The 25,709-nt window shown below is 36.7% G+C and overlaps 4 protein-coding genes across 4 annotated transcripts; all 4 read right to left on the minus strand.

Moving 5' to 3' along the window:
- Positions 1 to 1,904: 1,904 nt before the first annotated feature.
- On the minus strand, positions 1,905 to 13,218 carry si:ch211-161h7.4 (enolase-phosphatase E1). Its single transcript, XM_067578041.1, has 17 exons — positions 12,884 to 13,218; positions 11,451 to 11,494; positions 10,890 to 10,954; positions 10,669 to 10,805; positions 9,960 to 10,020; positions 9,606 to 9,810; positions 9,350 to 9,439; positions 9,147 to 9,227; positions 8,362 to 8,535; positions 7,514 to 8,193; positions 6,427 to 6,903; positions 5,655 to 6,258; positions 5,499 to 5,569; positions 4,130 to 4,273; positions 2,651 to 2,811; positions 2,476 to 2,566; positions 1,905 to 2,251 (listed from the first exon to the last, which is right to left on the minus strand). Exons 1-17 carry the CDS (start codon positions 12,905 to 12,907, stop codon positions 2,169 to 2,171), a joined length of 3,192 nt encoding a protein of 1,063 aa, XP_067434142.1. The 5' UTR covers positions 12,908 to 13,218; the 3' UTR covers positions 1,905 to 2,168.
- A 1,719-nt stretch (positions 13,219 to 14,937) lies between these two features.
- Positions 14,938 to 18,274, minus strand: LOC137173479 (uncharacterized). Its single transcript, XM_067578353.1, has 8 exons — positions 18,233 to 18,274; positions 17,627 to 17,735; positions 17,376 to 17,520; positions 16,748 to 16,861; positions 16,492 to 16,636; positions 16,148 to 16,296; positions 15,926 to 16,059; positions 14,938 to 15,618 (listed from the first exon to the last, which is right to left on the minus strand). Exons 2-8 carry the CDS (start codon positions 17,724 to 17,726, stop codon positions 15,467 to 15,469), a joined length of 939 nt encoding a protein of 312 aa, XP_067434454.1. The 5' UTR covers positions 17,727 to 17,735; positions 18,233 to 18,274; the 3' UTR covers positions 14,938 to 15,466.
- Positions 18,275 to 19,645: 1,371 nt separating this feature from the next.
- On the minus strand, positions 19,646 to 22,418 carry LOC137173563 (uncharacterized). Its single transcript, XM_067578455.1, has 7 exons — positions 21,930 to 22,418; positions 21,646 to 21,790; positions 21,408 to 21,521; positions 20,619 to 20,763; positions 20,334 to 20,482; positions 20,110 to 20,249; positions 19,646 to 19,962 (listed from the first exon to the last, which is right to left on the minus strand). The coding sequence occupies exons 1-7, from the start codon at positions 22,027 to 22,029 to the stop codon at positions 19,811 to 19,813; spliced, it is 945 nt and encodes a 314-aa protein (XP_067434556.1). The 5' UTR covers positions 22,030 to 22,418; the 3' UTR covers positions 19,646 to 19,810.
- A 975-nt stretch (positions 22,419 to 23,393) lies between these two features.
- nanos2 (nanos homolog 2) lies at positions 23,394 to 24,394 on the minus strand. The gene has a single exon (XM_067578518.1). It carries the CDS (start codon positions 24,177 to 24,179, stop codon positions 23,697 to 23,699), a length of 483 nt encoding a protein of 160 aa, XP_067434619.1. The 5' UTR covers positions 24,180 to 24,394; the 3' UTR covers positions 23,394 to 23,696.
- Between the last annotated feature and the right edge of the window lie 1,315 nt (positions 24,395 to 25,709).

Raw genomic sequence — 25,709 nt, forward strand, 5'->3', positions numbered from 1 at the left:
ATAATTAAGGACCTGGGAGGTCGTTCCAGTGTATACTCTGGTGGTCAAAGCAGCATCTTCTTCACTGAAGGAGATCCTGCCCTGAGGCGATTCAGGCTGCTGATGCACCGTGCACAGCTAACACTAGACATTCAAAGATTATAAATTATCAAACTGGCACTGTTCTTTTGTTTTGCATTGCAGTCATGAATACTGATTAGTTTAATTTGAGTTGCTCTATCTGAAGGCGTCTGCCACAGTGATGGACATGTTGTAGCCTGCAGAAACAGACCCAACATTTTTAATTGGAGCGCCTTAATTACACAATACGCCGCCTATATTTTACATTATTAACTAACAGCTAAATTGCTGTGTAGTGTCAAGGTTTGCTCAAATATCAGAAAGCAATCCCAAGGTTCTTGTTTAAGAAACATGTTGGCATCAGTGTATCATTAATTATTTAACAGTATAAAGGGGAAGAAACAATAAGATTCATATGCGGAGAGATAATTCAGGCCTCATGAAGTAGGTCAGTAAATGTTTGATGACAGAACAGTCGGTATGACTTGGGTGTGTTGTCTGTGTGATATTACCACTGTTTCAGGTGTCTGAGCTCAGTCTTTACCTTAAAATATAATAACCCCATTTACCATAGATTCACTTTTTTTTACATCACTTTTGTGCTGACTGAATACCACCAGAGACTTTACTGTAGCTTGAACCTTGGTATTTATTCTTATCTGAAAGTTTCCCTTCTGTTGCAAGTACCTGATAATAAAAGGTAGATTAAACTGTGTGGTGCTGCATTTTACATAGAATACTAAACAGACAGACTAAAAGATGACTTTATGTTGTGCACCATAAGAAAAATAACATTTGAAATTACTATAAAGTTTAGGGCTGCAACTAACAAGTTCCTCGATTAATCGTTTAGTTGTTTGGTCTGTAAAATGTCAGAAAATTGTGAAAAATGTTGATCACTGTTCCCAAAACACAAGGTGCAACCTCAAATGTCTTGTTTTGTCCCAACCAACAGTCCACAACCCAGATATTCAGTTTGCTCTCATAGAAGACTAAAGAAACCAGTTAATATTCACGTTTAAGAAGCTGGAATCAGAGAATTTTGGCATTTTTTCCTTTAAAAAAATGACCAAAAGGATTACTAGATTACCAAAATAGTAGTAGTAGTAGTAATTAATCGACTGATAATTGCAGCTCTAATTAAGTATTTAAAGTATGGTATTCTTTTGCAAATAGCTGCATATCCTTTTGAAAATACTGATATTTAAATGAAGTCACAACCTGAGCAGAGCGCAGGATAGATGAATAGTAATGGCTAAATGCCTGTCATGATTTTTTCGTTATGTTCTGATGGTCATCCATCTCTTAACATTAATGGACCAGCATTCGTTATCGTTAACCCTCAAGCCAAACATCATCAGCTCTCCTGAACCTTGAGTTTTGGTGAAAAGCCTTGACATTTTGATACAAAGCAGCTAACATTAGTTGCTGCATCTTGTTAAAAAGTTCTAACTCTAACCTTTCAGTCACTTATTCTTGTCTGTTGAGCTCAGTTTTCACAAAGTGATTTTGTGTTTGTGGACATAATTGTAATATTTTGTGGTTGTTAAAAACCAGAACTACATAATTCGGTATTCTTGAATATAAAATGTTTTAGTCACTGCAAATAACCCAACAGAGCTATACAGTATATTCTTTTAAATTAATTAGCAATTAGCACATTAATCTACTGTTTTATAATCCAAACAAAATTAACTGCAAATGAAGACATTGTTTCACATTTAAATAAACTATATCTGACAGCTCCTTGCCTTGTAGAAGGTAGTTGTACAGTTGTGTACTGCTGCTTAGAGGCTGGAAACAACACAAGCAAAATCACACAGGACAGCAAAAGAAAACTCAAGTTAAAAAAAAAAAGCACAACTTTATTACAAGTTATTTTTTAACTTCAGTTTTATCTTTACAAGGATCAAAAAAAATAAAAATAACTGCCAAGTCTTTTCTATTTACAACTAATATCTTAATACAGAAAGTCCATTGCATTCGAAGTATACACATAATGTGATTTACAATTCCCCCCACCCCACCCTCCCACCCCCCATCCCACACCCTTTAGGTGTCATTAGGGAAATGTGGCTGGTTATCTAGCTGCAATTCAGTGGACAACTTCAGTCTGGACTTTCTTCAAGTATCCTGGTGAAGCAGAGAACTGCAGGCTGTGCGGTGAGGTTCTGGATGCTGTAGGCATGTCCTGTTTGAACACACAGTAAGATTAATAAGCAAAATAACAAGATAATACTTTTCATACGTATACATCTCAAGCTAAAAAATTACTGCTAAGAGTTCTAGGTAGAAATATGGTCACAATTAATAAAGTAGTACTGTAATGAACTTCCTAAGGGTGTAAAAACACATTAAAATATAATACAGTGAGTTAATTCTGCCTTAATACATGTAATGATATGATATTCTTACCACATTCCACCATGAAGGATCGTCCTGGGTTGAAACGGGTCTCATTGCAGTCGACGGTTACACTCACAGAGCTTGTTAATAAGTTGAAAACCTTGAAAAACACAATAAGGAAAGAAATGAATAGACTTACAAGACAGGAGTAGAACATAATCTTACATGAGAAAATTTTTCTGACTGTTGTAGCGCTGTGGTCCACCCAGAGAGGCTTCTTCATGTAGGAGCCCAGCAGGATCTTTCCATTCGAGATGGATCCACTCTGCAGGTCCTGCAGGAAGCCAATCGCTCTGCCTTGGTAGAAGTACCAATCGAAGTGGTCTGGAGTGATCTCAGCTCCATCTGCAAGGATATCAAACAGTAAAAAAGAAATTCAATGATAGGTCTAGTCGATAATTAATCATGTTTTATCTTTCTTCTGTCTTCAGAAGAATCATATGAAAGTAATGTTTACAAGTTGAGAAACATTATACTATGTGAAAATCGGTTAAAGTATTATATATTTAAAACAGAAAAGCGAGTATGAGGAAATAGACTGGTAATTATATTTTAATTTGATGACATATTGCTGTAACTAACAATTATTTTCATCATCAATTAATCTGCCCATTGTTTTCTAAATTCGTCGAGGAATCATTTTGTCTATAATTATCTTTTGTTAAGAGTCCATGGTGACGTCTTCAAATGTCTTATTTTGTCTAACAAACTCTTAGTAAACTTAATATCTTACACAAAGTAGTTATACAATCATGTATGACATAAAAGCTTCAAATCCTCACATTTAAGAAGCTGCAACCAGAAAATATTTAGCATTTTTCATTTAAAAAATGACTAAAATGATTATTCAGTTATCAAAATTGTTGCCGATCAACTGTGTGTCAATCGACTAATCAATTAATTGCTGCAGCTCTAATATGGGATGACTAATTTTGGACTTTGAGGTCACAGAGCATCTCTGAAGGACTCCTGCCTTCATACAGAATGTGAAATAAATGTAAACACAACAGTAACATCACACTGTGAACTCAATAACACAGTAGACAAGTAGTCAACATTTCCCTGGAATATGTTTGGTTTTGCTCAGCAAGAAAGAAATGTGGAGAAGTGTCAACTAAGAGAGAGAGAGCTACATAACATTAACTCAGCAGGAAAGACAGTTTTAATAATACTGTGTAGCAGGATGCAGTGACACTCTCTATTCTTGTAGGTCGAGGATGTTTTGAAAGCATCTTTCTCTCCAAATTTCAAATCTTGACAGGATTTTAAAGCTGCGAGCCTAGCCTTGTGAACTCCTTCACGTTAGCACAAACATCATGAATTGAACTTTATTTTGTGATACTTTACAACAGAAAAGAGAGTATGAGAAAATAAAGTAATAATATTTTTATTTGATGGCATACAGCATTTTTGTGTATATTCCAAGATTGTAATATTGGATTTTGATGCTTCGCTTCAGTTGGTTTTTAGGCTCTGTTTAAATCATGAATCATCACTTACAGAATAACCATGACACGACCTCATCATTTAAGCACCTGATTATTAATGTTTATACTGTAAGATAAAATGCCAGGTTATTGTCGCCATAAATTATATAAGCTATATAAAGTGTCTTGTTTATTTTTATTTTTCATGTATTTTCTCAGTCATTATGTTTTCTTACTATTCACGGTGGCAGGCCAGAGACTCTTCAGCCACTCCGCCAGGTTGACTTTATCCTTCGCCTGTAGGCTGAGCGGTTTGAGAGGCGGAGCGCACAGATCCAACACAGAGAGCGTAGAATGGTCAACTCTGCTTGATGGAAGAACTGGAATTGACAAAGAAAGAGACAAGAAAACAAAACAACTTTATTTTGTATAATTTAAAGATGTCCCATGCCTAAAAAAACCAAAACTGTCCACCAGATGATGCTGTTTAACCTGCTTATAAGGGTGTCAAAGGCCAACCTGCTGCGTTTTTCATTCATCAGAGAAGGTGAAAGGGCACAGTGTAAATATTGCAATGCGGTTGTCAACCTTGACAGAACAGAACTGTCAAACGTAGCATTTTTATATTATTTATGTAAGAATGACCTCACACTGACATTTCTCTCTCTCAGGTGCCTATAATGAACATTATTTTCAGGCTTCTGTTGTTCCCACTGGTGAGTTAAAACCTTGTTGGTGAGCTTGAGTAACAGGACTGTTTTGTAGCCACTATGACATGTTTTTCATGTCTTTTATTATTACATGTACACAGAATATTCATCCGCTGGGTTACATATATCTTCATCGTACTGCACTGTATGTAACTTGGTTGCCATCTGTTTGAAGTACAAACTATTTAAAGCAACACTAAGCAAAACCATTACAGCCGTTATATTTTCAAAACAGCAAGAAGGAAGAGATGTTACTCTTGAATACTCGTCTGATTATGCTGCTGTTTCATGTCAACTTAACAGCCAATTAAACTAATACTGTTTGTGTGCTCATACTGTCATAGATATTCTGGTCTAGTGTTGTTTCTAAGTGACAGACAAGCCAGTCTTGAAGCCTGGAATTGGACAAGTAGGACTGCAACTCATGATTATTTTCATTATTGATTCATCTGTTGATTATCATCTCGATCAATCGATTAGTTGTCAGGTCTATAAAATGCCAAGTGACAAGTGTGAAAAATGTTGATCAGCGTTTTGTCCCACCAACTGCCCACAATAAATAATATTCACATTTAAGAAGCTAGAACCACAAAATTTTAGCATTTTGTCTCAAAAAATGACTCAAACCAATTAATCAATTATCAGAATAGTTGCAGATTCATTTTCGTTGCAGCTCTAGCCTTTTTACATTAGTTTTACAGTGTAGTTGTTAACTGTTAAGATTATTATAAACCTTTACCTTAAAAGTTACACTTTGGTTTATGAAATTATACTATTTTAACAAGACAATATTTGGAAAAACATCAAAATGAAAAAAAAAAGTCAAAATAAAGATCCAAGTAAAGTAAATCTACAAGTATGATTGAAGTGTATTTTAATGCGTTTTAAAACCTACTCATGTCGTCATTTTCCTCGTACTGTTCCAGCTCAATCATGGATGACGGCCCGCTCCTGAGGACAGCTGACCTGCCGAAAAAGATTAAAAAAAACAATTTAAACAAACAATTAGAGGGAGACAGTTAAGAGTGAAAACATTTAGGCTTTTCCTTACGTGCTGTGACGCCTTCTGGCTGACGGGCTCTCGCGGTTGAATTCACCTGCATCTATACTGAGAATCTCTTTGTTAGTCTTACTGAGTGTTGTACCGTCAGTGGCAGACTCCTCAGCAGGACACACAGTGACATCACGTCTGTTATTCTGACCTGCATCGCTGTTGTTGAGTACAGCAGTGCTCTCTGTGGCTGAAGTAAAAACGTCCTTAAATGTGGCCAGGGTGCGTTTGACAGTCTCTGGAGCCCGCCTTGGTTTCAGAGGAGTTACGTGAGCTCCCCCCGGTGGTTTTGATGAGACTGCACTGTTGCCCTTTTTGAGAGTCCCAGGTTCAGGAGATCTGCTTTTGTTTTGTTTTGTTTTTCTTTCCTTATGAGGTTTGGGCTCCTTGGGGTTGAGCTGCTGAGACTGAGAGGAAACGCTCTCCATGTTCTCAGACGTGTTATCAACTGTCCACCATGCACCAGGAGGTTTCCGCCTCCGTTTTTCTCGTTTTGGTGACCCGAGCTGCTCCGAAGGTCTACTGGGAGATACAGGTGCTGCTGGTGAGCTGGACATTTTTTCACTACCGCTGTGATGATACACTCTCTGAAATATCTGATCCCCTGTAAAATATCACATATGTGTAAGTTAAAAACCTTTATGCTGTTTACAAAACTGCAATATAGTTGAACTTAACTAAAAAGTGAAAAAAAGTAAATGCCTGAAGATGAGGTAGATATTTTTATTAAAATCAGCTATCAGAGTCTGTTTAGGCAACTTCCTGATCTTACCTGAGTTGAAGCTGTGTTCTCTGTGTGGAAATACCAGATCCAGGTCCTGGTCTAAGACGTCCTGCTGCTGCTCCTGAGCTTCAATCTGCTGTGAACCAATCATGTGAGGTTCAGCTGTTGCTTTCACCTTGTCTGGGTTGTTTTCTCTTGTAGTTCTGTGTTTGTTTTTCTTTTTATTTGTGTTGTGATGTCTTTGCTTTAAGAGTCCTTCATTCTTAGCCTTCACAGGTGGAGATACTTCTGCTGAGAGCTCTTTACGGTTCTGTTTGGACTTCTTCAGAACAGGCTGGTTGTCTGTTATCTTTGTTTCCTCTGTGCTCTCAGGGCAGCTCAACCACCACTGTCCAGGTGGATTTCTTTTCCTTTTCCCAAGCAACTGACCATCATCAGACGAACTCTCCACAGAAACAGTTGACTGTTTGTTCTGTTTGGTCTTAACATTTGCTGTTTGTGCTTCAGATTTCAAGAGTTCTTTGTCTGTGGGACAGAAGAAACAGAAAAAACATGTATTATACTGTGTATATGTTTAATGAGATGCTTGAAATGACTTTTACCACTGATTTTAAATCTATGGAAAAATTTTTTAAAAAATTATACATTTTTGATTACATCACAAAAAATGTATATTTTAACATATTAATATTATATAATTTTTTATGTAATGTTTAGCTTGTTCTGCCTTTTCTTGTGTCATTGATACTACGTGATTTTGTTTGTTTACATTGCTGTTTTGTGTGGATCAGAATGACTAACAATCCTCGTGTGGAAGCTAAAGGGGATCAAAATAAAGAATAAATAATAAATTAACAGTAAAAAACTGGAAATATCGCAACTCGTTTTGCACACACACACAAAAGAGCTCAAAATTTAGAATAAATGTTTAGAGCTTAAATTTTGAATTTGATTTTATTTGAAGCCAAATATTTTGAATTTATTAATTTATTCACTAAGTAGAGCAACTTCTATTTTCCAGCTTTTTATTCACAAATATAGATATTATCTGCATATACATGAAGAAACATGATAATAACTAGCAGGAAAGATTCAGTGTTAACAGAAAGAGATTTCAAGAGCTGGAGAACCTTACCTGAAAGAGAACCCAGGTCTTCAACATCTGCATCCTGCTCACTGCTCCTTTGTTCCTTCGCTCCATCAGATCCCTGCATCTCTTTTCTGGTCACCTTTAATGATTTAGCTTTGCTTGTCTTGGCATTTTCTTTCTTATATTTTGAAGACTTTGATCTCTTCACCTCAGACGACCTCTGGGGTTTTGAGGAGTTTTCTTCATCTGTTTCCCTGCTGGCTGTGTCTTTAGGTTTGTCCTCTGCGTTGTCACTGTCTTTCTTGAGTCGCTGTTGGGTTTTTTTGTTTGGTTTATCTTGATCCACCGAGTCAACTGCAGGAAGATCCTCAGGATTGGAACGAATGCATCCATCCATGTCTGTCTCAGTCACTTCTTTCTCTCTCTCTTTGCCTTTTTTCTTCATTTTCTGATTGACAGTCTTACTCTGAAGTTTCCTGTTTGTCTGATCCGATTCCAGCTGTTTCTGTGTCATCTCTAGTTGCACAAAAACATCCTTCACCCCCTTGTCTGTTGAGCTGTCTTTGTCGGTGCTGGAGGTTTTGTTCTGCCTCTGTTTCTTTTTGGCAGCAGTTTTACTAAGGATGGAAAACCGAATAGGTGTATCGTCCTCCAGGATCAGAAAGTCATCCTCTGGCTCAGGTGGACACGTGGGTACTTTAACCGGTGACAGTGACTTTCTAGAACTTAAAAAATTAAAATTGAATGGATTATTAATTGTTTGTACAATAAAACACAACAGACATACAAAAGGATTAATACAGAGGCCTTTACTATATGTCTGTCGTGGTCATTTTTTACCTGGTTAACATCACAGCATCAAATTATTAAGACGTCCTTTTATCTAAACTTACCTTGCAGGTTTGGGCTGCCCAGCATCTCTAAGTTTCTGTAGGAAAGCTGTCATCTCTTTTCCCACACGGGTGGACGTTTCCGCTGCTGGCTCCTTGCGAACACTTTCTGTGTTTTTCTCAGGAGCTGAGTGTTCAGGCTCCATTGCTGACACAGGCGGATTTGTATTTTCTTGCCTGGTAATAACCAAAAAGAAAGAAACAGAACTTATTTACTTGATTTCCACTGTTTTTTTATTATACATTATGCAACAGCATTAATGATTAATGATGAAGTTTTTAATGTATTATATAACATCAGTTCTTCTGTCTACCACATTATGGGGATGGAGAATTGTCTGTTAGATGGATTCAAATAGAGGATGCCTGATATAATGGCAGTCCACTATTATCATGTCGCATTGCCTCATACGGCATGTACAGTACATTAATATGCAAAAAGAAATTACAAAAAGTACAAAGATTTTCTATTTTTTTTACATTTTTCATTAAATAAATGACATTTTTAAATATGTCTATATTTTTTGTATTATTTATAGCTATAATAATGTAGTTTCCAGTTAAGTTACTTTTCACACTTACTGTCATATTTAATTATAAAGTTTACTGTTCAACTCTTCTACAACACACATCTTTGTCACAACTCTTTCATGACCAAATTGGAGGGATTTTTTTTACTCTCAAATATCAATATATGCTTCAAATATTGCCGTATTGTTATCAAACTAGATCAGAAGTGAAAGAACTAAATAAATATAACTATACGTTAAAGAGTCGTCACTTCTTACCTTTCTGTTTTACTTTTGCCCTCCAAAACAGGTATTTGAGATTTCTTGGGTATGTTTTCATCGCCTGGGTGACTCTCTTTGCTGCGCAGGAAAGTAAGTAAGTAGTTATTCACATGTACAGTGATACAACATCAGGTACTGATGGCGTGCTTGAGTACCTGCAGCAAAATAATCATCATGTTGAGAATTGCAAAGCCACTTACCATGATGCCTCCACCTTGTTTTTGTGACTGGACTTGGATTTGCTGAGAAAAATCTTACTTGGAGGAGACTCCAAATTGAAATCGTCACTTCTGGAGGAAAGGAGAATTATTAAAAGAAACATGCTGTAGATTAACTAGTGGAAATATACAGACTTGCAATGTTAATGTCAAATTTAAATGTAAAAACCAGTGTGTGCAGAATTAATTTCTAACTTATTTCCAATATGAAAGGCATAAATATATAAATACTACTTACTCCTCTGTGGTGAGCCCATTGCTCTGGGGTTTCTGGATGGGAAGAGGCTCCTTCTTTGCCTCTTCTTGTTCTTTTTCTTCACAGAAAAAGAGGATCGGGGACACAGCTTGCTCTTTTTCATTGTCCTGTTCCTCTGCACCGATATCACTTTCAATAGGGCTGGAGGTCTTCACTGGCCCATGCCCTTTAAATGGGATGTCCAAATCTACAACAAGGAGAAGCAACAAACTTTAAAAAGGAAGACGTCTGCATGTACAAAAGAAGAAGGAACTGAACATTTAATACATTTAGATTTAGAGGTTGAAAGTAAAAGCAAATTATCTTCTTAGTATAATTCAGGTGGGAGTCTCTTACCGATGTCCAGTTTAGGACTGGCTGACCTGGTCACAGGATGTAGGTCATCTTCTTTTGGAACCTAAAAGAATCAAAACAAAAACATCCATTGAATGGTTCAACAAACACAAGAGAGCAAATAAAGTTTAATTTAAGAAAGGTGTACAAATCCCAAAACAGATACACAAGAGCCAGGGTGCGAACTACAGGGGAGCCATGGGGAGCATTTCTATTTTCTGTATCTTCATCATCATGGATCATGCGTAAAATTAGGCTGTTATTGATGTCTGATTCATGCATGAAGGTGATTCATCACTAATTCACTTTCATAAAGATACAAGCATGCAAGCTCCCCTGAAACTCATAGCATAGTTCGCACACTAACAAGAGCTGTTGAGTCTACAAAGGAACATCGAGTTGCAATAAAGTTTTGAATAACATTGGAAATGCCTGGCAAACAGAGTGAATTGCATTTAACAGCAGAAAAAGTAAGTTGTATAATTACTGGCTGATCAAAAACAAAAAAGAAAACTAAGCACTTCTGCATGTCATGACTTGTCTGCTCCATTCAAAGGGGTCAGGTACTTTTTTCAATAAACATATGGTAGCCTAGCTATTGTTTTAAGACAGACTTGAAAAAATGTGAACCTATCCTTTTTGTCAACAGAAGAGTGTGACTATTCCTTATTAATATAAGCCAAAGTCATTGTACTGACTGACTCTACTTTACCATTTTGCATGTTGGAGGTTTTTCAGTTAGGGATCCCTCCTGTGGGACATCTGCAGCCTCTCCCTCCTCCTGTTTATTCTCAGTATCAAGCAGTAGAGATGGGGGAAGTACATCGCAATCATCATGTGAGGCTGAATCTGAAAATAAGAGAACATAGATGATATCAAGGGAGAAATTGCAAAACTAACTGCCAAAAAAGCAAATTCATCACACACACTCACCCAAGTCATCAAACATCTTACTAACGTCTTCCAGAAGCAGCTCTCCTGCCCATTGTCTGGATGGACTGAAAACACAAATCTCAGGATTAAGTGTTGGCTGGCAGAATATCATTATACAATTCACACATAAATGCTGAGACGCTCAACACCAACTTGATTTGCTTTAAACATGGAATATTTAAAACTCCCTAGAAGCTAACCAAATAAACATAAACATATTAAAAAGTATACAACATTCATGACAAAATGGTGAAGATTAGTGGGATTACAGCAAAGAAATGTATTGATTATAGGAATAACTATTATAACAACATGCTGAAGGTCATTTAGAAATCTCAATCTCACATTTATTAAAGTGACCTGCAACAACTGCTGAAAGTTTTAGCCCTGTATTTTCAGACTTTTCAGATAATTGCTCCCTTAAAACAGACAACACCCCAATAATATTATGAATTGCAAGTTATTCCTCCTGAAACATTAAAGTATATATATATATATATATATATATATATATATATATATATATATATATATATATATATATATATATTAAAAACTTACCTTTCCTTGTTTGTGGGGTAGCAGAGCTTCCTCTTTGGTCTCTTCTGTGAACAGACAAGTAGAGAGAAAGTTAGCTGGCTTTTTAACTGCGTCTACTGTAATTTACTCTAGCTACTGTAAATCTGGGCAATATATTAGCAGCTAACTACATCCCTTGACTACTACTCTCAGTTATCTGTTTTTTTTTTAGGTTGAAGAAGCTTAAAAATGAAGTTAAGTCTATTATCTACTGTAACAGTCCTCCTTGGTTGGACAAAAACAAACTCCAGTATTACGTATTACATTTTAACAGCATCACAAACTAAAGCCTCCAAAATGACCATGAGGTTAAATAAACACTTTTCAGTTTAAACAAAAACTAAACCTTCACAAAGGTGGCATTTATTACCAGTGGTGTAAAGTAACTACATACATTTACTCAAGTACTGTAATTAAGCACAATTTTGAGGTACTTGTACTTTACTTGAGTATTTCCATTTGACGCTACTTTATACTTCCACTCCACTACATTTCAGAGGGAAATATTGTACTTTCTAATCCACTACATTTATTTGAAAGCTTTACTTTTCAGATGAAGATTTGACACAATGGATAATATAACAAGCTTTTAAAATACAACACATTGTTAAAGGTTGCCAACCCTTTTGGCTTTTGACGTCTTAGAAAAAGCAGTGTGTCTGGGTCACATTTCAGATGTCTATGAGCTGTTAACGGTTTCACCAAATAGTGATTTTTACCTCTAAACTTCTCTCATGGTATCATTTCAATAAATGATCCAACATTTCACCAAAAATCAAAGATTAAAGAAGAAGGCCAAAAACTGAAAACAGATTTGTGTATCAGAGCTTTTTTTTTTTTCTTCTTTCCTCTCCCATTAATCATCTCACAACCCCTCAGATTTATCTGGTGACCCTTTGGAGGTGCCGACCTTTAGGTTGGGAACCACTGGACTAAACTAACCGACTGTATATAAAGTAGTTCAAACTAGCTCCACCTCCAGCAACCACAACAATAACATGCTGCCCTAAACACTGATGATGTCATATATAATAATATATCAGTCAGAGGGACCAAACTAAGTTACTACTTTTACAACAATACTTTAATTACATTTTGCTGCTAATGTAACTTATATATAACTGACTATAACTATATAACTAACTTATATACGTTTACTGAAGTGGGATTTTTCATGCTAGTCTTCTACTTGTTATGGAGTATTTTTACATTGATGTATTGGTACTTTTACTTACGTAAAGGATCTGAATACTTCTTCCACTGTTTATAGCAGGCTTGATGCTAGTTTTAGCTAAGTGCTTTAACGTTACAAAGCTGTTACCTTCTGATAGTAACTTCTGTACATGTTTGTTTAGCCCTCCCTACTCAGACACACACTAGAAAACTCAAACACAAAAGTAAAGACATAAACTTACCAAAGCGGGGTACTTTGTCTCCATTTATGTTATGTAATTAACGTTATATCGTTTTCTAACAGTTACATTAGGCGTCTGTTTACGACGGCGAGCCCAACGTCCGCTACTCACCAGCTAACAGCCAACGACTTATCATTTCGCTTTTAATTAACGTTACTGCTCTTATTCGGTTAGCGCCCAGAGCGAATTTATTTGAATCCACTAAAAACTGTTTAACTATCACGTAAAAGCTGGTTAAGCGGCTATTTCGCACACTTGCTAGCCAAACGTTAGCGTTAGCAAAACAATGGAACTGTTAATAATATGCAATTGACCCGCGCATTCTTTTGAGGCCGTGACGTCTTCCCTCCCTGAGTTTAGTCTGTCAGGCAACATGGTTGCTAATTTGGCAGATTTTAAGCCACAACATGTGCCCTAAAAATACTAAATAGATTTCAGTGTAACATAAACGTAAAATCTGACAGGTGAAATTTGTTACTGGTGGAAAAAACCTTGGATTACTATAGACTTGCTGCCTGAAAGACATTACTCAGGGATTTAAAATATTTGTTGCAGGACTTTCTTCTTCTTCTACGTTTTATTTCCCATTGGTGCACCCTACAGGTTAATCATGGTAAAATCCATCAACCGCCACGGACACTGTATATGACAAAATATTGGTATAACCACTGAGATGACAAATAATTAAAAATGTTTGTTAATAGAAAGATTTAAAAAGTATTCATTTTGTTTTCCCTAGAAAATCTTCAAAATATAAAATACTTCGCTTTTTTCCTTTCTTTGTTTTGTTTTTTAGCTTTTTCATCCAGTTTTTGAGAACTCTGTACATAATTTGGAAAATATGTTAACTCAAAAGACAATTAGAAGTAATCAGAATCATCTTTGTCAGCCAATATGTTTATTTAAGGAATTTGACTCTGGTTTAGTGGCTTTCAATGTATTTACACAAAAATAATAACACATTCTTCAGAAATATACACAAGGAATGACTATGTACAGATGAAACCGTTTCTGTGAGCTGTAAACAGGATGCAAATAGTGCAAAGATGTGAAGCATGCAAGGAGTGCTGAGATATTAAACGAATATGAATATTAAATGGTGAAGAAAAGTGACAGGTTACTTTATATACATATAGTATGTACAGTATATACAGCCTGTTCAAATATACAGTAATGAGTGAAATGTATTGCACATTTTGTATTTTAAACTAAATAAATATATATAATTTGTAGGCACAGTGAGTATTTTAGTGTTCCAGGGTTATTGCACAGTGCCTGTGCGATAACTGTTCAACTGTTCATAAGTGTGGCGGCAAGGAGCAAGAAACTGTTCCTGTGTCTGGTGGTTTTGGTGAACAGTGTTCTGCAGCGCCCACCAGAAATGAATAACTGTGAATTCTAATAATATGTGATGGTGTGAAAGAGTTCTATGGGCGTTCTATGTTAAATGATGAAACTTTATTTTATTATTACTTATTATTATTACTTAAGGCTATGTTAGATCATGATAGATGCAGTCAGAGCATGTCTGTCTATTTTCATTATGTTTGTGTTGTTTAAATTGTGTCAATTGTCATTGTTTTATTTACAGTAGACATGCATTATGGTGTGTTGTGATGTTAGTGTATTGTGATGAGTAGTGTGAATGTGTATTTTTGTATTGTCACCATGTTAACTGTGCGGACCCCTGGAAGAATAGCTGCTGCTACTCAGAAGCTAATGGGGGTCTTAATAAACAAACAAACAAACTCACCAAGCACTTTATTTGGAACAACTGTGCAATCTAATGCAATCCACTACAACACCTCTGCCATAAATTCTGCTTTTACTAAGCTTATACATTTTCAGTTTTTGTTGACATTGTCTGAATGGTGATAATTCTACTTTATGTTTATTATTGAGGTTGTAGCATGTGGTGGTGGTGAACTGGAGTGCATTATATTGAAAAGTGATCCCAGTATTTTGTCTACTCCCTTAATATACCACTTGAATTGTGATATTCTCGTTCACCTGTCATATTATGATCAAAAGAGTTCACACTGCTGAACAGTTGGTATAGTGCATGATGAGTACTTTATTTCAAAAATAAATATGTAGAGATGAGAAAACCAAAGTCAGCATTGGAATATAAGTTGTGATAAATTTGATACAAACAAACATATCCTTTGAACATGTAAATTAAAATATACAGTGTATGCTGACAGGGGTTGGGGGTTAGATTATTACATGTCTTATACAAGTGATTCCTCACTGTGTAGTGTTGTAACGGTGTCTTTATCAGAGCTTAATGAGGTATGTTAGCAATAGATATGTTCGAAAAGAGCCATAAAAAGTTCAGAGATCAGTCAGCCAAAGTTGAAAAGAATACTGCTAAAGAAATCAGTGGTTTTCCACAGTGCAGTTTGATTCATACTGTATGTGATTAGACTTTGATTAAGTAAATCCAAAAAATACACATACAATACAATTGAACATTTGTTACACTCAACAAGGCAACTGAACTAGAATAACAAATGGAAGAAGAACAATTTAGATGATATAACACTGAGTTGTGCCATTTTGTAAAAATGTTTGAGAAAATGTTCAGCGAAATATCTTTTTCTGTTTCTCAGCAATCACGATCGGTTCCATGGCGTCAGGGCTGACGTCTGTGTAGAGCGGCTGCTTGATGTGTCTCCAGATCACCAAAACAATCCGTATGACAAACAGCACCGAGGCTACAGCCAACAGTGCAGCTAAAGAGGAGAAAATCTAATTAGTACAGATTAAGATTTTATGACGCATTTCTGTACAGGACTTAAATTAAATTCACTTTACTGTAGATTTAATTAACTAAAAAAGTCACACAAGTAGTGTTAAGTGGTACAAGTGCCTAGTTGTTATGATTAAAATAGTGTTAATTTACTGTCATTATGTTCCATCTGACATACTTCAGGAAATAAGTCAAATGAAATATTGATGTGATGTTTATGTGCTGATTATAGAGATTATATCATTTATTTATCACATATAATTATAATAGAGTTGTCTTCAGTGTCTTACCAATGCCATTGCCAATGAATGGTTCAGCATTATAGTTTTTGTCCAGGTTTCCAGACAGAGCCCAGATCACAACAGGGTAGTTGATGAGGATGTACCGCACGTGTTTATCAAGGACAAAGTTTTCCACAATAAACCTAAGAAGGGCAGAGTACACATACATTACTTTAGAATCTCACTGACGTATGTTTTTGTTTGGCTTTCTACCACATGAAGAGCTCTTACCACACAAGTAACACAACAGCCAAAATAGAGTATGAGATGGTGGCAGCATTTGTTGGGGACATCTTTGCATCATAAGTCAGTACAATCGTCACGTTGATTAGAGTGGCGATGGTTGTCCATGTTGTGTATACCATCACACCATTCTGAACCTGAAAATGTTTAATGTAGAGTGTTAGTGAAATTCATTCACATAATTGCAGAGTAACTATGCTTAAAATCTTGTACACTGAGATTTTGTGAAATTACAATATCATCCATCACACTAATACAAGTTAATCTAACCTGGAAGCTGCAACATTAAACCTTACTTAACAACGGAAACACTGTTTGTGTGTCATACTAACCAACACACGGAGGAGCCACAGGTCTGCTTTATGATATTTCTTGAGCCAAGGCCCATAAATATGGAGTCCGTGGCAGATGAAGCCTATCATGGAGTAGTTTGTGCAGATGACCAGGATGAGAAAAACCAGGGCAGCAATCATCAGCCTATAGTTAATGACAAAAACAGCAGAATAACACGTTTCATGATGCGGTTTAATTTCTGCATGAGAGTTTAAATGATGGTTGCTGTAAAATACTTAATGAGACAGAACTTACCCTCTGTCCCAAACAAACAGCCAGATAACATTATAACACAAATTGAGACACCAACTAAAGAAGAATCCATAAGGCAACACTGCGGGGCTGCAGTAAACATAGCCGTAACCATTCCTACGAGAAAAAAGAGCAACAGTTGATCATTCAGCCTGTAAGTTTGTGAAGATGCAGAAATCCACAGAACAGTGTTTGATTGTCAGTTTAGGTAACTCTTGTTATCTGTGGCTCTTCAGCTCCAGAAGTTTTTCTCGTTCTTAATCCAAATTTCAACTTCGCGAATACATTCGTACATGTTCAAGAAATCCCATCCGAAATATGCAACATCACAAACAACCTGTGGAACAACCTTAGCAACAAGGCCTACAGAACAGACGACCATTTGTGGGCATGCACGAACAATCTGACATCAGTTGAACGGAGAAGTAGAAGTAACTTTGCAAACAAAGTGTTCAGGCTTTTGACTTTCAGGGAGCATTTTTATATTACTTTCACTTCAAGTTTTGGAAACTTTGACCATGTAATACATAAACATCTGGCATCATAACAATATATAAATGGCAGAAAATCACAAAAAGCATATGTCCCCTTTAAGGTTTTAAACAAGAAAGTGTAAAAAGTTGATAGCAACCTTCTGCAAAGGCCTGTCACGATGTAAATAATCATTGCAGTCAGCCAGACGTAGATGACACTCCAGATGTTAAAGGTCCATCCTGACGGAGTGATCAGGGTGTCGAACACAGCAGACACATTGGCTGTGGTGGTGTAGTAAGGACCTATAGGGAAAGGAAAAATGTAAATAATGAGAGGAATGCAAGTAATATTTGTGATTTCTCAATAATCTAACACAAGAGACAAATGATTAACAAAGTTTTGACTCACCAACCCCAACTACAGCCAGTGCATTGAACACCAAGCTTACTGCATAGCCGACAACAGACACCACTATCACAGTAAGACGTTCAGGATCATGTTTTCCCATTTTAGTCAACTGTGATAAATGAAAGTTTCAGTATATTCAAAAACAGAAAGCATTCGTATGAGTTAAAAAACATGCACATAGATAGAGTTTTGCTCAAGGAAATCCGCTGAAGTGTCCTCGAGCAAGACATTTAATGCTTTCCAGCTACAGGGGGCTGACCTGTATTTGAACCTGACCTCCCTGAGGAGGGAGAAGTGTTACTAAACATCTTGTGTAACACATACAGAAGTCATTTAGCCAATTACACCAAGTCAAATCTTTGTCATAAGTCACCAGCTTTCTTAAAACCTCCTCTGAGGATTGTCAGCAGAAAAAACTGAAAAATTTCTGTTCTAATTAAACTGTTTTCAGAATTCACATTCATAGCATTGATTGACAACTTTCAAACCTACTTGTTTAACTATAGAAAGTTCCACATGACATTTCTCCAGGAAAATAAAACATTGGCAGCATTACACAAAAAGTGCCTCCATGATTAAGACTTGATGAACCGAAACAAAACGTACCTTTCTTTACCCCACCCTGCATGAAGAACAAGAGAAACTGTGCATGGGGGGAAGGGGACTGTGTATTTTATAGAATAGCTAGTTGTGCAAGAGAGTTTACGACCACTCGAAGCATCACGTGCACTTCTTATCTTGTATACATTTCTGCCACAGTGCAGTGAATCATAACAGGCTGACAAATTGTCAACACCCCCCCTCCTCCCCTATCCCCTATACATTCTATAATTATGAAATGCATTCATACAGGTGGCTCCTGAATGAATAACAATGTATGTATTTGGTTTAAGTTAAAAAATCAACAATTTTGAAACAGGCATGAAAACAGTCAACAAAAGGACATTTGAAACCATGCTGGGAATATGAAAAGGAAAAATTATTTGTCCAGAATCAGAACAACTTTATTTACTTAATTTTCAGAAAAGCAATGGAAATTTGTCTTTTATGTGGCCCACATAGGTACACATAGAATAAAAACATACACATGTAGCAGAAATGTACACAAAGTGTTAAAAGAGCAATATATACGTGTGCATTTACACATACAGTTAAACTAAAGTGCCAATTTGTGCAAATGTTAAGAGTGCAAATTCCTTCATAGCTTGTTTATCATGTTAATAGCAGTTGGTATGAATGATTTTTTTGAATATATTTTCCTGGCCAGAGGATTTTTATAACAGCAGCCTGATGAGAGGAGTTAGTATGAGTTATAGAAGTGATGTGAAAGGTCCTATGTGATGAGGGTTGTTTTGTACATCTCATTATCCGAGTTTAGTGATCTGACACTAAGGACTGGAGGGTTCCTGTTAATTTATTTGCGTGGTTGATGGTTTGTTTTTAACAGAGAGATGTGTGATGTTGAAAGTGAGGACTGACCCACTCTGGGATGGGAATATTAATATACCTGATTCCATGAAAATATATACAGATGGATCCGTGGATCAAGAAACTGTCATGACAAGATCCACCTTTCTAGTTCCTAAAAACAATACAACAGAATACAGTGGACATGATACTGTATGTATTCAGACACAAATTAATATTCAAGAGTGTTTTATATATAGTTCATCCTAAAACATGTCTGATAAAAGACTGTTAATGATCAACAATCCTTTATTTGGTTATTATAATGAGACCAAAGCATCCTTGATTTACTTTTTGATCAAGGATTATCAAATATTTATCAAACTGTTATATACAATAAATCATTCCACAAAGAAATAAAATTGAGGAACAATATTTATTGTCAAGAGAGCACAAAAGCTAAAGTAAAAATGCATGAAAACAAGCATCATCACAAATGTTCATATTTGGAATAATATTTCCATATTCATATTTAATACATCTGTCAGTGAGGTCAGTGTACACAATGCATTGACAGCTAAGTACATTAATAATTGCATCTGTAATATTAGACATTTTAAATTTGACATTTTACCTTTAGTTCATTTTTAGAAGCTTCATCATGTGTCAGCAGTGCCAAAATCATTCATTACAACATACACAGAGCATTTAAAAGTAAAAAATCTCACACAGAAAACATATAGTGCATCGATACAGAGAAGTTTAGCATAAACACTCTCATTTAAATATCTTTCTCTGCTTCTCAGCAATCTCCATCGGAGACATGACCTCTGGGCTGACATCATCGTATAGTGGCCTTTTGATATGTCTCCAAACAACCAAAATGATGCGTGAGACACATAAGGCACATGCTGAAGCCAACAGTGCAGCTATAGTGGAAATAAAACAGCAGAGGGAAAAGTTAGTGTGCATAAGTCACCTGTTGCAGCATGAAAACAGACAAGATGTTGATATACAGAGGTAATACTGAAACAGCCACGCTATGTAATTGAGATTCTATTGATGATGTCTCTCACCAATGAAGATGTTATTGAAGCTTGGATCTTCAGCATCATAGTTTTTCGTGTATACACCCGTCAGCGCCCAGATCACAACAGGGTAAATAGTGAGAATGTACCTCACATGTTTGTCAAGCACAATGTTTTCCAGGATAAACCTGTGACAGATCAAACACATTTATTTTTTATGAACATATTAAAGATTCTGCTTTACAGGATTTTTTCGTCTCCTATGAACTTACCACACAAACAAGATTACAGTCAGAATAGAGAGTGAGATGGTGGCAGCATCCGTTTGGGACATGTTTGCATTACTGGTCAAAACAATATTCAGGTTAATTAAAGATGCAATGGTTGTCCATGTTGCATACATGGCAATACCATTCTGTATCTGTAATAAAGACAACAGAATAGACTTATGCAGAGCCATACATAGTGTTTCTAAAATAAAATCATTACTTATGTTGGCGAAAAAGATGGTCAACTTGCTCTTTATATATCAATGCTAAGCCAGCTGCTTTACTAACCAACACACGGAGGAGCCACAGGTCTACTTTGTGGTATTTGTTGAGCCAGGCTCCATAAACATGAAGGCCATGGCAAGAGAAGAATATTGTGATGTAGTTAGTGAAGGCGATCAGGATGAGGAAGGCCAGCGCAGCAGGCATCAACCTTTGAAAGAGATGGAAATAATAATAAAAAATCATGCATATTTTATTACACTGGTCATTTTTACAGCCAAGAAATGTCCCAATTATGTAGCAAATATGCTCTTCATGAAGTCATTTCAATTTGATCTATCCATAAGCTTTAATCCCAAACATACATTTGCCTCAAGGGGTACAATCCTTTCTGTGTATGACATTATTTTTGCTTAGACCTAGTTTGGATAAGGAAAAACTCAAAAAACAAAATGAAACACGTCCCTCTGGTGTAGCTATATACTTTATGTCTGAAATATGTGTCCATACATTCATGCCTCAATGATATTATTAATTTTAAGTGATGACCTATATTTTGGAGTCCTATGACCCTGTGGGTTTCCCTCTGTTTCCTGTAGTCCAAAGACATAAAGGTCAGGTTGCCTGAAAACTCAAAATCTCTCTAAAACATGTCAATGGACAACAATCTAGCAAATGCTGTTTCCTTGCCTTTTACCTAATGCGTGCTGAAATAGGCTCAAGCATCCCCTTAACCCTGAACGGGAATCAGTATTTTTCATTAAAAATGTGCCACTAATGTATTCATTTGGATCTAACAATGAGCTGAACTGTTTCATATTCATTAGAGGCTGAAAAAGGTCTCATGCATCTCACCTTCTGTCCCAAAGAAACAACCATCCAATGTTGAATCCCAGATTCAGGCACCAAGTCACAAAAAATCCATGTGGCAAAACAGCAGGGCTGCAGTACACATAGCCATAGGCATTTCTAGAAACAAAATAGAGAGGGACATGTATACTTTGACTTACCATGCAGGAGACAAATCAATGCAAATGTTGTATTTTCACTTGTTAGTGTGTTTTTTAAAGAATAAATTAAGGCAGGTTCTTACTTCCTACAAAGGCCAGAGAGGACGTAGGCCACCACTGAAGCCAGAAAGATGTAAATGACCGACCAGATGCTAAAGGTCCATCCTGATGGTGTAATTTGGGTTGTAAACTCATCTGAAATGTTACCTGTGCTCTCCAAAAATGGGTCTGGGGGACAAAAATTCCCAAATAATATTGAAATGTTAAAGGAGGAATGAGTTTTATATATATATATATATATATATATATATATATATATATATATATGTACAAATCACATAAATAGGGCCTTGAAACTTGGACTTACATATTCCTGGTCCTGCAAGAGCATTGAACACAATAGCAATGATGAAGAGAAGCAATGACAGGACGATGGCAATCAGAAGGCTAATGTTGTGTTTAGCCATTGTGAATATGCAGCTTCTCTAAAAACATAAGCATTATGAGTCAAGCAAATGCACGTTGTTTGTAAAAAAGACAACCAGTTTATAAGTTTGTTCAGTCTTAAGTACAAATGACGCCATTATCAGCACAAATAAAGACTTTTGACTTACCGTTTGTTGTGTATTCTTAGATGAAAGCAGTGAAAGTGCAACAGAGACGGCTGTGGAGGGGCTCTTATTTCATAGAAAAATGCAGTTGTGCAACAGCAAGACTTTTATGGCCCTTCAGCACGTGTGCATGTTTGAAACTTATATCACAGTTTATAGACTTCCTCCATGTGTTTGTTTCGACACATGGAGATGATGTACTTCACCGAAGAGAAAAAAAAAAAATCATATCAGCTAAGATGACTCTCTGCTTCATAACTGGGTCCCATAATTATAAACAATTACAAAAGGTAGACTTTGTCCCAGCAGACCTGTTTGGTAACCGGTCTTTTATCACCCAATCACATCAGTTTGTGACGCAGCGGGTGTGAGCAGAGTTTACTCCTGTCTTATATATATCTAATGAATTATGTCAACTTTGATGAACTTGCTCTTGAGAGCTTAATGAAATGTTAGCCTGCTGCCAAGTGGCAGATGTAGAAAGTTTTATCTGGAAGAGTGGAATGTAGATACACACTATGCAGGCAAATGACACATCACATAATATAATTCACATGGTCATTTTAATGTCACTTGCTATATTAAAATTACTGAGGATGTGTAACATTTAAGTTAAGATAGCTTCTTCCTCTGTTTTTGTATGATGCAGTTATGACGTAAAAGACTCTGATAAAGCCCAAGATAGGGCATATTTACTGTCTTTCCATGATGATAGTTACTACAGAAGATTATTCCAAAAGAAACATATATTCCACTTTACCCAAAGCACAGAGTGAATGTCCCATCAAGAATTCAGAGTGATTGACAGGTAGATTTTAATGCATTCTTCCAAACAAGTGAAGTTTTTAAGGTTTTAAATGCAGATAGAAAGTCTTATTTCTCTGCACTGAGACACATACTGTACATGAACGCAATGGCTTCCTGAGAGGTTTTAAGATCCAGAAATCCAATTTAAGTTTTGATTTTATCAACATGTGCAATACTTAATATATTAATATTGAACATAAATATTGAAAGCCTAAAATTCCAGCCTATATTTGGATGTATTTGTTATCCATATCTGAATATAAAATCTGAACTTCTACTGTAAATTAACCACTAGTACTACTAACTATACTAGGTTTAAACTATTTTCAACCCCAACGCAAATAGTTAATACTGTCACAATGAGAAAACACGGCCACCTGGGGACAAACACCACATATAACACCAAAACACTATTAACTTTTCACATATATATTTTTTTATTAATGTATACACAGGTAGACAGTTTTAATTTCGCAGTTTCCAAAATGTCCATTTTTGACACTTGACTTTTTGAAGGTTTGATAACATGTTTTTAAATGCTCGACGGGTTTGTAATTCAACTATTTAACCACTGCAGAGCAAACATGCAGTGACAACAACGTTTAAAGTCAAACATGAAACACATCTGGAACCTACAACAGTCTATGTAAACATGAACACGTGACCTAAAACATTTCTGGTAATTATTTACAGTCTTTTCAAGTGTCCATTCTCAGTTACCAGAAGCGGGACCTTGGCAGCATCCTGGTAGCCTCCTGGCGCTGCGCCTGCGGGCAGTGCCGGCGTGTGTGTGCGCGGTCCCCGGTGGCCTCACAGATGGGACAGGTGTAGCTCCAGAGGATGGGGCAGGTGACTTTCCCGTCTTCTGATTTCAGCCTGTGTGAGTGGTACACTTTTGCAGATTCCCCGTTCTGCTTGCAGAAGCGGCAGTAGTCTATCCTGCTGCAGCTGGTGTCCAAAAGGCTGCTGACCGGACTGCTCCCTGTGGAGTTCTTGGAGTCCTCCGACCGAGAGATGTGGCTCCAAGGTGCCGCCTCCTGTTTCTTGGGCCCCTCAGAGTCTTTGTGGTCCGTCTCACGCCCAGCACTCAGCTTCACCAGCAGTCTGCCCAGGTTCATGTAGTCATGCCACATGTCGAAGCAGTCACCATCAGAGATGAGGGAGTTCCTCAACGCCAGTTGTCTTTGCGTAGCTGTCATTTTTGGAGAAGAGTTTGCGCAGAGTTTACGCGTGGCATATTTATAGACATCTGAAAATGGCCCTGAAGTGCAGAAATGTCTGGATTTTGATGGCTGTAAGGTCACTCAAATGTCAGATGACAGGTGCTTGGAGAGAAAATGGCCCTAAAGTGCAACAATGTTGGGATTTTGATGGCTATAAGGTCACTCAAGCAGACAGCAGGTGTTTAGAGAGGAGAGACTCTCATTGTGTAGTTTTGAAGATCACCTTTGATCTTAGCTTAGCCTCCTTGTCATGTGGCATTATAGCCTATAGTATGGGTCCTGGAAAATGTTAACACTTCTATCAATGTTAGTTTATAGTTTTTATTTACAGTAATTGTATCAAATATAAATTGACATTAAGACAAACTTGTAACATGAAGTCATATGTGTGACAACACAAACAACAAAATATCAAACTGCAGCACATCTGGAGGATCTGGAAGATGCAGATGAGATTAAATCGTAGCTATGACTCAGTCACAACACAACAAACAGGAAAAATTAAACAAAGCCAATAGACCTTTCAAAAGGTGGTGTGTGTGTGTGTGTGTGTGTGTGTGTGTGTGTGTGTGTGTGTGTGTGTGTGTGTGTGTGTGTGTGGTCCAGGTATTCCTCATGTTGTGGGGACATAAATCTGTTAACACAGTCGTGTTGTGGGGACTTGCTTCCCTTATGGGTACAAAAAGCAAGTCCTCTTAATGTAAAATCAGTCATTTTAGAGTGAAAACTTGGATTAAAGTTAAGATAAGTTTAGGGTTATGTTAAGGTTAGGGTAAATCTTCAGAAAATAAATCTAAGTCAATGTAATGTCCTCTGAAGTGATGGAAGCATGACTGTGTGTGTGTGTGTGTGTGTGTGTGTGTGTGTGTGTGTGTGTGTGTGTGTGTGTGTGAGAGAGAGAGAGAGAGAGAGAGAGAGAGAGAGAGAGAGAGAGAGAGAGACTGGGAGGGTGGGGGTCATTTTTGAATTCTGATTGTCAGCAATTATGGCCACCTGCAAGCCCCCCCACACACTCGGACACACACACCTCACCCCCAAATGACCTCTGTCTGACACACACACACACACACATGCTGGGCTAATATCTGTTGATTTGGAGTGTCAGTCTCTTTTATCATCTCCCTATCACCCCTTTTATTCTCAAGAAATATAGATGATGATTATGTCAGATCAGAATCAGAACCAGGTTTATTCCCAAGTAGGTTTGCACATATAAGGAATTTGCCTTGGTGTTGTGGTGAATAACAGTCAAAAATATACACAAAATGAAGTAATCCTAAATAATATAATAATATAAGAAAGAATTTTACAGTAAAAAAAAAATGTAGGCTAAAATATATTCTAAGTGAGTGGCAACAGGTTTAAATTTTTAATTGAAGAGAATGAAATGTACAAAATATTGACCAGGAATGTTTTTTTTTTTTTTTCTTTTTGTAATTTTCATGTAAAGCACATTCCCTGTGTATGAAACATGGCATATAAATAAAACTTGATTTGTGTTTAAAT

The sequence above is a fragment of the Thunnus thynnus genome, chromosome 21, assembly GCF_963924715.1.
Source record: "Thunnus thynnus chromosome 21, fThuThy2.1, whole genome shotgun sequence".
In the NCBI taxonomy this organism is placed as follows: Eukaryota; Metazoa; Chordata; class Actinopteri; order Scombriformes; family Scombridae; genus Thunnus; species Thunnus thynnus.